General features: G+C 36.0%; 1 protein-coding gene across 1 annotated transcript; it reads right to left on the minus strand.

The window, feature by feature from the left end:
* Positions 1-6,020: 6,020 nt before the first annotated feature.
* LOC105971978 (uncharacterized) lies at positions 6,021-8,404 on the minus strand. The gene is made up of 3 exons (XM_088819901.1): positions 8,306-8,404; positions 7,691-8,246; positions 6,021-7,595 (listed from the first exon to the last, which is right to left on the minus strand). The coding sequence occupies exon 3, from the start codon at positions 7,591-7,593 to the stop codon at positions 6,739-6,741; it is 855 nt and encodes a 284-aa protein (XP_088676027.1). The 5' UTR covers positions 7,594-7,595; positions 7,691-8,246; positions 8,306-8,404; the 3' UTR covers positions 6,021-6,738.
* Between the last annotated feature and the right edge of the window lie 5,820 nt (positions 8,405-14,224).

Genomic DNA, 14,224 nt, shown 5'->3' on the forward strand with positions numbered 1-14,224 from the left:
TAACTTATAAAAACTAAAATTAACTTATAAGTTACATATCCAAACACCTTAAAAATTAATTTTTAAAATAAGATCTAACAGCTTATCAGCTCCTAAAACATCTTATCAGATGTAGGAGCTTATAAGATGTTTTAAATAAGCTTAGCCAAACGGGCTCTTAATCCATAACAAGTTAAACCTTTACCTAATTATTACAATTAAACAACAACAAACAAATAAAATTTCGGCACAATTAAACCTCCCCTAATATAAATAAATTGTAACACCCTCCATGACTTTTACTTAACCAAGAAAGGTTTTGGAAAATGGTCTTTATTAAAATTTCGATACGATTTGAACCTTGAGAAATCACTTTAAAATTTGTGGAAGCATTTTTCGTTTACTTAAAATTATAACCCGAATTTATAAGAAACCATTTTCATAAAGAGTGCTACATACATAACTATGAACGGGGTTTACAAAATACTTGTAATACAGCGGAAGAAAATAAACTTTATTTATATACCCCGGTTTAATAGACTAGATTCCAAAATCAGAGTACAAGATGAGCTCGTAAAGATCTCCATTATACATTAGACTTTGGGTAAATAGCATTAAACCACCTACACTTTTTAAGTTTTTGCGGATCACCACCTGAACAATAATTTTTTGCACGAGTTCACCCGTACTTAATAAATTGTGCCACTTTGCCCATTTGTTGCTACAGTGCATCAGACAGTTGCTGGGCAGAAATATAGGACAAATAATAAGCATTGTGCAGAGAAGTTGTTTCTGCTACTGCATATCCTTTTATCTCGTGCAGATATAAATTATTTGTGTCAGATTCAGTTTTTCGTTACTGTTGCGTGAAGTGTTGCAACAGTTCGTGAAGCAGTTCGTAAAAACAGAAATAAACGAGACACAAATTTTAATGTGGTTCGGATACAATTGTACCATACATCCACGGGGACCTGCAAATAAAATTTACTAATTTTTAGTTTTACGAATACAATAACAGGACTTAATCAAAATACAAAGACTCCCTCTTTGTTGACGCCGTTCTTGTATACTACGCTGAATTATAAATCTTCAATTTGCAGCACGTCCCTTGCTCCGCACGGTTGAACTCCCTTCAACGCTGAATCCCTCAGTCGGCGGATCGATCTCCTTCCGAGATCTGTTTAAGCCCCTCTCCCGAAGAACCGATCTTCTTTTTGTATAGAAGAAGCAAACTTGTGATACTCCTTGAATCTTGGTGTCTTCACCACAAAGCCTTGAAGCCGGTATATTTTCTACGAAAATCACGTATCACGATGGAGCAATAAAAACGAGAGGAAAAAAATATTTCTCTAAAATCTTCTCTCGATGAAAAAGACGCTCCAGGTGCAGCAAAAATAAGAGCAGAAAAATATAATTTTTCTTCTCCAACAAAAGGCGTGCAACAGCAACCAAGAAGAGAGAGATCGGCTTCTCTCCAAAAAAACGCACAAGACGTATTATGTTCCTGCTTCTTCTTTTATAGTTTAGGAACACTCCTGTATTAGGTTTTACAAGGTTAGAGACGTAGAAGGAATTATCTTGTTAAAAGATATGGAATAAAAGTCCATGCCTTATTAAAATATTGTCATCCTAATTTAATGGGAATTCCCATGTAAACAAACAACCAATTAATGACAATAAAATATAAAAGATAATCAAGGAAATCTTTTCCTTCTTGAAAAATTATACGCACAAGGACTATTGGATAGTCTTGGTGTACAAAAACTCTTTTTGATTAATAAAATAGTTTTCTATATAAAAGAAACAATTAATGACAAATTAAAGAATTTAAGTAAACAAGGAGACTTCCCTTTTGTGTCACGGTACATAGGACTTGTTGCACAAGTCTTTACTCATCCCTTGTTTATTAGAATCCAATTAGATTCTAACAATCTCCCCCTTTGTCATTGATTGATTCTAACATTTTCTCCCCTTAGTAAATTGCCTGAAAATGAAACAATAGAGGATATAAGGAAACAATAAAACTAAAGATCATCCTCAGCATCAAAGGAACAACTCATCATCATAATCTCTTTCTGCAACAAGAGTGGCATGAACTGCTGCAATAGCAAGTGCCACAGTTTCAGCAACTGTTCCCACAGTAGTGGCTTCGGCAAATGGTTCATAATGGAGTCAGCTCCCCCTGCATGCGTTTCGCCCCCTGTAAATGATCCTTAGGCAGCTTCTCTTGTAAATGACTTCACTCTTCCCCTTTGCTTACTTGGCTTTGTAGACTTGGAGGGCGACGTGGTAAATCACCCACGTGATAAAAGACTCAGCAAATAACGTCGGCATTATAACGTCGGCATTATAACTCCACCTTTTATATTCTTGTGAAGACCTAAAGCAATTAATGACAATAAACATCTCCATAGAATTCCACTTGGTGTTGTGGACTTAGAATCCCACCGAGATTCTAACACTCTCCCCCTTTGGCATTGATTGGTCAGAATATTTACTCCCCCTAAATATATGATACCTGCATGAACAAGGGTTAGCAAATTCAGACTAACATCTGCACATATAAACTGTTGCAACAGTGTATCAAACAGTTCAGCAGATAGTGTAAACCGTAAATAAACCATAGTTCCAAAATAAAGGCAGATAATTCGTTCAGATAAGCACGAGATAAAAGGATATGCAGTAGCAGAAACAACTTCTCTGCACAATGCTTATTATTTGTCCTATATTTCTGCCCAGCAACTGTCTGATGCACTGTAGCAACAGTTGTCGGAACTCCCCCTGTGTTCATGCCATCGTTACTGTTCTTTTCTCCCCCTTTCTGGGCAATCACCATGCATAGATAACGCAACATGGACTAATGATCTTGATGATTCGAGCAAGCTGTCAAACACTTAACAAAAAATTCAAACGAAGAGAGAATCTTGAAAGTAAGTGAAAAGAATCACCATACATAACATGCACACAAAGTCACAAACTCACAACTCAATACCACACGATAATTGCAATGCGAAAATCAAAGGATAGTGATATCAAATCCAACATTAAATAACAAAGACTACAGACTTTGTTAAACATCATAAGAAACGTGGGAACGTGAGTAGTAGGCCCAATAGATCCGGTTGCAACAAAAGATCAGATTTAACCGGCACATGAACAAAAATCCCGTCTCTATCTCTCTCTCTCTCTCTCTCTCTCTCTCTCTTTTTTTTTTTTTTTTTTTTTTTTTTTTTTTTTTTTTAAATAATGCCTAATGCAAGACAGGAAGTAAACATGAGAAATAAACATGAGTGAAGAGACATATGTGAATAGGATACTACATGGACAAACAAAACATATGGGATTTATCTTCACATTTACGACAAGCGCAATCCCCAAAAATCCGACTGCCAATGCAACCAATAAACTTAATAATCCCAAGTCAAACACAAAGATGCTCTTATTAGGTAGCGTACACACACGTCTAATGGTAGCTTTTTCCCATGAAAAAACAGAGCAATTAAAAAGGAACGAGATTATGCTGGTCGTGCAATGTGTAGTCCCCTGGGCTTTCTAATTGAGCTTTGTAGTAAGTGTTCGGTCAAGTGGTTTACTGGCTCGACTCAACTAGGCTTCGAACTATTCACTGACCATATATATAATTTATATTGGCCGTGCAATGTGTAGTCCCTTGGGCTTTCTAATTGAGCCTTGTAGCGAGCTTTCGGCCACGTGATTTACTGACTCGACTCAAAAAGGCTTCGAACTATTCACTGACCAAATGGTTGTAGATATATATATTAGTAACAGTAGTTCAAGAGTAGCTTTCACTCACTAAAAGAGGCAGCTTTTCCCTATAAAAACATCCAACCATGATAAGACTATTCAGAGAAATAAATAAGTTGGAGCCTTTTAAGTAATCATTTTGGGAATTGGTGAAGTTCTACCCCCACAAAGTTTAGAAATACATGAAGCATCAAATTCACATTTGTCTCAATCAGATGCAGTATGCTTAATGCAGGTCCTATATGAGATGCAAAAACATATGAAGTGTCCTACCACTAAAAGTTGCAAGTCTGGACACACAGACTGTTGCAACAGTTCATGCAACTGCATCAGATTAAGCAACATAAATTCCCAGCGATTTTCGCAAGGAATCAAATCTCTGTGCATCAAGGGTTTTTGCAAAAGCATCAGTTAATTCATTCTCCGTTGCAGCATAATCAATTGAGACAACCCCCTTTTCGACCAAGCCCCTTATGAAAAGATGACAAATATCAGTAAGCTTAGTTCTCGAATGCTGAATAGGATTTATAAAATTATTTTTCGCATACAAATTATCACAATTCAGATTACCAAGTTTTTTATTCCCCAAACTAGCTTTGTCACCAGAACTGTTGGAACAGTTAGTACTATCATCACATGAATTTAAAGAAGTAATGGCAGATAAACAATTAAGATCAGACTTCTTTACCCAGATTTTTTGTTGAGTTTTATTCACTAAATCAACCTTTATCTTGGGTTTTTGAGACGACACAAAAGTATGATCAATTTTAGCGGAAAGTGGTGAGCGGGCCATTATTCTTTAGGTTAATAGCATTTTTCCACCTAGACTTTGCCCGTTTTTGCACTTTCCCACCTCAACTAAAAAAAGTTGCACGGCAGCACCCAAACATTCATTTTTGTCGCACATAACCACCTGGAGGGAATATTCTGGCGAATCTTTCCACTCTCCGGCGCACGCACGCTGCACATGCCAAATTACATGGGCTTTTTAGTCTTTTCCTTTAGCATCCTCCTAAATGCCCTAATTCCGCCCTAATTTTCCCTGATTAAACAATAATTAACCATTGACGTTTCAAAACTCCAAAATTCCAAATCATTAACCACGAACAGGCGTAATTCAATATAAGATTATTTCACTGAGAAATGCCAATGATCTTTAAGCAAAGAAACCAACATCCGACTAATGTAGAGGATATCCTCTGTATCTAACGACAAATAGAAGAGGCCAATATAACATAAAACTGAAATTCCATAGCCACAGAACACAAAAGTAAATAGAGATAATCATAAATCACAAAGTACCAATTCAAGCTGTTATATAACCTTCAAAAACCACAAAATCAGCATCGATGAGCTCGAAAAAAACACGGAACATCATTAACAAACACAGTAAGTAGTCTGTAGCCCGAGAAAACTAACCAACAAATTAGGCAAAACTAAAAAAGCTCAACATGCATTCTTCAAAATTACAAAAAGGCTGTGGTAGAATGGTACACACACCTTCGAGGAAGGGGATTTTGATGGGGCCCACGGAGAATCGGGCTCTTCGTTTTCGAGCGGTTCAGCTTCTTGATCGGACGAAAAGCAATCGCCCTCATCATCGCTGCTACCACTCATGTAATAATCCTCATCCATAACTTAAAAAAAAAAAATTCCGATTACTCTCTCAATACAACCAAGTGCACATAGCTACAAAAACAAAATAGGGTGAAAATAATGAAATTAGGTTGCGGCGATTGTAATCGGAGGGGGGTGGTCGTTCGGGAGTGAATTCGCGGCGAAATACCGCCGGCGATTGAGGAGAGAGAAAGAGAGCGTCTGAATTGAAAAAAGTTTTAAAAAGGGTTTCCTTTTTATGCGGTGGGGATGAAATAAAAAGTTGGCTTCTACGGCGTCGTTCGAACAAGTGTGCTGTGGAAAAGACTAAAAAGCCCATGTAATTTGGCATGTGCAGCGTGCGTGCGCCGGAGAGTGGAAAGATTCGCCAGAATATTCCCTCCAGGTGGTTATGTGCGTCAAAAATGAATGTTTGGGTGCTGCCGTGCAACTTTTTTTAGTTGAGGTGGGAAAGTGCAAAAACGGGCAAAGTCTAGGTGGGAAAATGCTATTAACCCTTATTCTTTTAACCATTTTCAAGTACTTAAAACACCTGGGTCGTATATGACCAGGAACATGACAAAAATTACAGGTAGGAACAAAAACTTTTCTTTGAAATGGCTGTGTTGGTGCAACTGTCGCAGCAGTCTGTGAAACAGTGGATTGCTTAACAAAATTGATTTTTCTTTTAGGATTTTCTTTCTGTTTCGATGCACCAGTAGATAGTTGGTTACCCCCTATACCTATACGACAGTAGTTCGGCTGATTTTTGTTCAAAATTTCATTCAAAGTTACTGTACCAGTATTAAACTTAGAAATAACATCTTGGGTTTGAGCAAATTTAGCCTTCAAGCTATCTATTTCTCTACTAGAAGAAATAACATTTTGTTCAAGAGTAGAAATTCTTACCTTCAACACTTTATTTTCCTCTATGAGAACATGCTTATCATTTTCAAGGCGCTTATTTACCTCAGATACTTCAAGCCACTTCCGGTACATTTTTTCATATACATCTTTCACCTCTTCGAGGGTTGGCTCTTCATCATCACTACTGCTCTCAGATTCACCTGCAAAATTAAATGGTGAAGTCAGACTATTGTCCTTATTTAAAGATAATTCATCATACCTGAAATCTGTCGGACAGACTGTTGCAACAGTTCCCTCGGTTCTGCTCATTGAAGTAGTACCACTGAATGCCATAAAGTTAGTGGTTTGATCTTCTTTGTTGTTCTCATCCTCATCACTGTCCTCTTTATCACTCCAAACAGTGGTGAGTGACATCTTGTTTTTCTTCAAAGTGTTCGCACACTCGGCCTGAATATGTCCAAAACCCCCACACTCTCGACATTGCAATCTCCTAGACTTTGCATCACCAGAATAACCATTATTAGAAAACTTTTAAAATTTGTTAGGGTTAACAGACTTACCTGATTGAGAGGAATTTTCTCTATTTTCAATTTTTTGACGCAGGCTTTCGAGGTTATTTGACATAATTGCTAAGGATTCTTCAACATCAATGTCACACTCATGAAATGTTTGGCCTTGTGAGATGCCATGGGAAGCTTCAGCTTGGAATGCCACATTCTTCACCTTTTTCTTTTCTCGAATATTTGCTCTAAAATTCAATTCTTGGGTTTGCAGTTTACCCATGAGTTCATCTAGCTTTAGCGTATTGATATCTCTCACTTCTTCGATTGCTGCAACTCTGTAAGCGAATCTTTCTGGTAATGAACGTAGTGCCTTTCTTACCAACTTTGTTTCCGAGTATTGTTCACCTAATGCATACGATTCATTTGAAATATCACACAGCTTAGCGTGGAAATCAGCAATCGTCTCGTCCTCCTCCATATGAAGACTCTCAAATCTCGTGGCTAACATCTGCAGCTTAGATGTTTTAACAGTTGATGTGCCTTCATACGTCACTTGTAGGATCTCCCATGCCCTTTTTGCAGATTCACACGATGCTATCAGTTTGAACTGATTATCACCAACGCCACTGAAAATTGAGTTTATCGCCCTTGAGTTGTAATTGGCAAGTAATATCTCTTCATTAGTCCATGCTTCTTCTGGTTTTACCGTTTGCATACCATCCGTTCCTTTAGCCATGGGCGGAGTCCAACCTGTCACGATAGCACGCCAAGCTCGTTCATCAACGGACTTGATGAACATCTTCATCTTCGATTTCCAGTAAGAGTAATTTGATCCATCCAAGAGAGGTGGTCGTACTGTAGACGCTCCTTCACGATGAAACATATCTGCACAAAACAAATTAAAAAATTAAATCCCAAAATCTCACTAAGTGTATCTAGTGACAGGCTCTTGATGCCAATTGTTAGAATTTATTTCGTGCAGATATAAATTATTTGTGTCAGATTCAGTTTTTCGTTACTGTTGCGTGAAGTGTTGCAACAGTTCGTGAAGCAGTTCGTAAAAACAGAAATAAACGAGACACAAATTTTAATGTGGTTCGGATACAATTGTACCCTACATCCACGGGGACCTGCAAATAAAATTTACTAATTTTTAGTTTTACGAATACAATAATAGGACTTAATCAAAATACAAAGACTCCCTCTTTGTTGACGCCGTTCTTGTATACTACGCTGAATTATAAATCTTCAATTTGCAGCACGTCCCTTGCTCCGCACGGTTGAACTCCCTTCAACGCTGAATCCCTCAGTCGGCGGATCGATCTCCTCCCGAGATCTGTTTAAGCCCCTCTCCCGAAGAACCGATCTTCTTTTTGTATAGAAGAAGCAAACTTGTGATACTCATTGAATCTTGGTGTCTTCACCACAAAGCCTTGAGGCCGGTATATTTTCTATGAAAATCACGTATCACGATGGAGCAATAAAAACGAGAGGAAAAAAATATTTCTCTAAAATCTTCTCTCGATGAAAAAGACGCTCCAGGTGCAGCAAAAATAAGAGCAGAAAAATATAATTTTTCTTCTCCAACAAAAGGCGTGCAACAGCAACCAAGAAGAGAGAGATCGACTTCTCTCCAAAAAAACGCACAAGACGTATTATGTTCCTGCTTCTTCTTTTATAGTTTAGGAACACTCATGTATTAGGTTTTACAAGGTTAGAGACGTAGAAGGAATTATCTTGTTAAAAGATATGGAATAAAAGTCCATGCCTTATTAAAATATTGTCATCCTAATTTAATGGCAATTCCCATGTAAACAAACAACCAATTAATGACAATAAAATATAAAAGATAATCAAGGAAATTTTTTCCTTCTTGAAAAATTATACGCACAAGGACTATTGGATAGCCTTGGTGTACAAAAACTCTTTTTGATTAATAAAATAGTTTTCTATATAAAAGAAACAATTAATGACAAATTAAAGAATTTAAGTAAACAAGGAGACTTCCCTTTTGTGTCACGGTACATAGGACTTGTTGCACAAGTCTTTACTCATCCCTTGTTTATTAGAATCCAATTAGATTCTAACACCATATGCGTTGCACATGACAAATCCAAGGGTATTGACGTCTTTTCCATTTTAAAAATGGAATAAATGTTAAATAGAATAAATAAACTATTTTCTCTTGATTCAGATTTTTTGTTGGCCCTCTTTCATGTTTTTCAATTTCTTCAAGAAAAATCCCACAACTATTCGAACATTACTTACCAAATCACGATTTTGTTCAATATATACTGGACTATCGCAATTTTGGGGTGATTCAAGCTCGATTTGATGTGAATTGCTCGCAATTTCGACTGGGTAGCGTTGTTTTTTTCGCGATTTAGGCACCATTCTGGCCGAATTTGGTGTGTTCATGTTCGATTTAGGTCGGGGTTTGTGTGATGTAGACTGGGTCTCGCTTTTTAGAACTTGAATGTTGAAGTTTGAATCTAGATTTGTTTTGAAATGCTAATTGTTAACCGATTTGTTATCGCTGGGTGTTATATTTGTTATATTTCAAATGTCTATATGTATGCAAATGTGGTTACTCACGCAGTTCATAATCTCTGTTACTGAGTGTAATTTGATGCTGTCTGTTTCAGGCTACAATGTCCGCCACCCAAGACAAAACAGCCTCGGCCCTGGTGGTGTCCCTTATAATCGGGATGCATAATCTATTTTCCGGACAAAACTCATCTCAGAAATCCGAAATGTCGAAGCAATCACCAGAAAGCAGATTCAAAAATCCGTATTTACGGAAATTGGGTTATATGAACACTATTTTCTCTCGATTTCTTCCTCCGAATCAACTAGATCTTTTTCCAACGAATGGTGGATTAGATGATCTTCTCACAATTGAGGCCACCCCATGCCGCGACGGAGGTGTGCGGTGGGCGGTGGGTGGTGAGATTGGTGCGGCAGCAGCGGTCTTCCTTGGAATTGCAAAGGCGGAAAAGTACTTATGTAGGTGGTTTGTTCGAATTTTTCGGACCATGGGTTCTCAAAATTCAGGGCTCCGCTGCAGGGAACAAGATGAAGATTTTTTTTTTTTTTTAATTATTCTATTTTACTTTTATTCCATTTCCAAAAAAAAAAATTTATTCCATTTTTAAAATGAAAAAGACGTCAATACCCTTGGATTTGTCATGTGCAGCGCACATGGGTTGAGAACCGGTCATTTTGACCTGAAAACGGGCAAAAATGGGCAAAGTGGCACAATTTATTAAGTACGGGTGAACTCGTGCAAAAAAAAATTGTTCAGGTGGTGATCCGCAAAAACTTAAAAAGTTTAGGTGGTTTAATGCTATTTACCCTTATACTTTTAAAAGGGAAAAGTGGAGAGATAATTTTGTAAGAAATCCGGAGACGATATATAAGGCATCAAGGCTTGTGATTTCTCCAACTCCGCTCTGCTGCGCCACTCTGATTACATTGGGAACCTGAAAAGAGGATTCGCATAAAGCGTGAGCCTAACCACTGGTTCAGTAAGAACATTGGCCTGACGATCCTCACACCTCTCTCAACGTATCACTCACGCCCTACGGGGGTCCTAAAGTCCTCGTCTATGTTCTTTTCATCTAAGTCTTTCATGGCATAACTATATTCATTTATTCAATATAATGACGTTCATTCATATCACATATAATTGGCCACGTAAGAAACTTAATACATAAAAATTAGGCATAAACTTGCAATCATTCATTCATACACTTAACATAAATCTTACATTTACCTGTTACTTTAAACATTCACGGATACTTAGCATCCAACTTTCCTTTATAAATCGGGTACTTAACACCCTTCTAACATTTAAGGGTACTTTACACCCTTCTAACATTTAAGGGAACTTTACACCCTTTTTAACTTTACTATGCAATATGCAATATGCAACTTTAGACTTCTAGACTTTTTATGAAATAATGCATGAGAAAACATTGGGCCCGTTTGGAAAAACAATCGTGGAGTTCGGCAATAAGCCGTGTATTTTGGAGCTTGTGATCTATAATTTTACTATAGTCACGACTATAACTTTACTATAGCCAAGTTAGTGGTTTATAATCCCGATTCCTATGTGAATCAGTCCCTATGTGGACCCCAACTATCCACCACTAACCGGAATATAGTCACAACTATAACTTTACTATAGCCGACTTAGTGGTTCATAATCCCGATTCCTATGTGAATCAGTCCCTATGTGGACAGGTCCCTATGTGGACCCCAACTATCAACCACTGAAGGAATACCAGCCCCCCGTATCCCATACTTATTCACCTAGATCCACAATCAACTTCCAAACATTTTTAACTTTGAAAAATCATGATTTATGCATCTTAGACTTACTAATGAATCATATGATGCTTACATGATCTATCTATGTTTATTTTCACATACACAAGCATAAAGTAACAAAATACCACAACAATTATAATACTTCACATCCTTAATCAAATCATTAAACACATAATCATATAGTACATAACATTTTCACTTCATAAGTACACATAAACATTTCATAACCCAAAATAGCATAAAGGAGGGCATTCTTCAACTTTAACCATATCATAGTCACATAATCACATAATCATATAATCACATAATCACACATTCCTATCATTAAAATATCACGTATATCGCATTTAAATGCACCTTAGGCCATAGCTATCTAATATATCACATAAAGCATCGAATACTTTACCTTTACCACAAGATCACATAACAACAATTTAGATATATGAGTATAATTCATAAGCCATGGATCGGAGTATAATCACGACCACGTAGGCATAAATATAGTAGCATACTTATAATACATAAGCCATGGGTTGGAGTATAATCACAACCACGCAGGCCTCAATATATATATATATATATATATATATATATATATATATATATATATATATATATATATATATATATATATATATATATATATATATATATATATATATATATATACTTGTACACGATTAAACCACAATCAAGCATATATTTAATTTATCGCACATGAAGTTCTAATCCACATAATTTCAGTCAAGTAGATAATCGATAACACATAACAATAATCAAGAACTTTTAGATCATCTGAATAGTACATAAGTTCTACAAACAATTTATCATCATTCCTTATATTATAATCACACTCTAACTTATCCCCAGTGACTAATTTCTTCTAGAGTTATTCTATAAGCTAAACACTCTAAGTCATTTGTTCTAAGTTCAGACATGCTTTTAGGGTTATGCATCAATAGTTTAAAACATGCTCATAATTAATTCCATCAATTCAAAGAAATTCATTTTAGAAAATAGGGCAGTTTTTGTACTTTAGTTTTGAAAATTCATTTCTCTTTAATCATGCATCCAAAAATTCTGAAACTTTAACATAATACTCTTCTCGGAGTTAAAAATACCCATTTGAAACAGTTTTCTAAAATACCTATCCAAGTAAGAGAAATACTTAAAACCGTACAGCTCTGTTGTCGAAAATCCAGAAACAGAGCAGTGACTTCAAAAATACCAAATAAAATTATATTCTTTTCAAAACACCGTGAAATTTTGACAGAGATTACATTTAAAAGTCTAATATCTAATCCAAGTAGAATCACAATGATCGGAGTACAAAAAGATCAGATTTAACATGCATTTCTTTCATGACTCACAATCTGTGAAGTTCCAGAAAATAAATCACAACTTAATCATTTTAAATCCAAATAATACCAACTTTATATCATATTTAAGATAACAGAGAGATCTATATTCTCTAGAAATTTTACATTTTTATAAAAATAAATCGTCTACGAAACGTGGCTTAAACTCCGTGACTATAAATCTGGAAATTTTAATCTAATCATCTAGTTCAAGATTTTAAACTCAATCATCCTATAATCATAGAATCCAATCATAAACACATAAGATTAACATAAAACATCAGTAAACTTAACATGCAATTCAATTTTAGTAAAGACCAAGGGGTCCTTACCCATTTAAAGAAAATTGAAGACAAGAGAAGGAGAAATCAAAGGATTCATGGAGGTCTTCGAGTTCTGGCCATGGATGGTCTTGGGATGCTTTGGGCTGAGTTTGAAGGCTGTAGGAGGGCTGTTTTCTTGGAGGTTATTGATGAGAGAAACCTTTTATGAGTATATGCTGAATTGTTGAGGGGAAAGAAGAAGGAGAAGGGCTTGCTTCTTTGTGAAGAACAAGAGAAGCCTTTGGGATTATTTGAAGGAGAGAGTTGTCGTGGGTTAGAGAAGAGAGAGGGGAGAGGAATTTTGGCTGATGTTTTGGTGTGTGGAAATGAAGAGGAGAGGGTGGTATTTATAGAACTGGAGAGGCTTGGATCTTAATGAGTAAGTATTGAAGAGAGGTCTTTTTGCGATTTGGAGAAAGTAGGAATTACCTAGAGGGACTTGTTGACAATTTTATTTAAGTTATCTTAAAATAAAATGCTAAATGAAAAGTCAAGTGGAAATGCACATGGAAGTGTATGCATGCAACACATACAATCATAACCAATTTAAAGAGAGGGGGATCTAGAGAGTTTCTATAAAAATTACTTTTTAATTATCTATGCTTAGAGAATTATTTATTTCATGACCAACTTCACTTAGCATTAAATCGGTTAACACATGTATGCATGTACATAGAATTCGGCCTTTAGATACATAATTAAATAATTAGTTACTTAACTCGAAATTAGCACATAGAGAGAAAGTTACTATCAATCAAGCATATACATTTTCTAGTGTGTGAAATAAATTCTATATGTACTAAAATTAAATCCACGTAAATCAAATAATTTCACATGTTCAATTATATTAAACACGGGAAATACATTTCAGTTATACATATAGATAATAAAATCAAGAATATTCATGCAAACATATAATGCACATTAGTTCACATAATTCCACATAAATAGCAAATAAAGCAAATTGAAAAGCAACTAATCAAATTTGGCACATAATTCACAAATTTCCAAGCAAATGTGATGTGAGGAAAAATAGATAACTAGACTATCGAGAACGCGGGATGTTACACAAATTCCCCCTTATCACAGCCGTTGGATTTAAAAGATATCGATGGTCACTAAAAGGCGTCACCTTGACTGACGCGTTAAATCGTTTGATGTGTCGAAAAAGGGTTATTTTGGGTAATTACAGCCACCCCCTCAACTATGTATTATCTTATGAAAAGACCCCTCTGGAGATAAATTTAGGAATGTTAATTAGGTAAAGCTGAACCGAAATTTCGGTACGCCAACATTTCATACCATTTACCGAACTAGATATACGATTTGATTCGGTAAATAATCAAATTACATAAAATTTATGTAAAAATATTTAAAAGGAGGGGGTGACTGTAATTACTCAAACAAGAGGGCTATTTTCATAATTTGGCCATACCTCAGGGGTGGCCCGTAATTCGCCAAAATTTTCACAAAATTAGTTACAAATAATACATACAATAAT

This window comes from Erythranthe guttata, chromosome 6, assembly GCF_056151865.1.
Source record: "Erythranthe guttata isolate IM_541 chromosome 6, IM_541, whole genome shotgun sequence".
In the NCBI taxonomy this organism is placed as follows: domain Eukaryota; kingdom Viridiplantae; phylum Streptophyta; class Magnoliopsida; order Lamiales; family Phrymaceae; genus Erythranthe; species Erythranthe guttata.

Coding starts and splice junctions, on each gene's coding strand:
- LOC105971978 (XM_088819901.1), bottom strand. CDS start 7,593: ATGTTTCATCGTGAAGGAGCGTCTACAGTACGACCACCTCTCTTGGAT.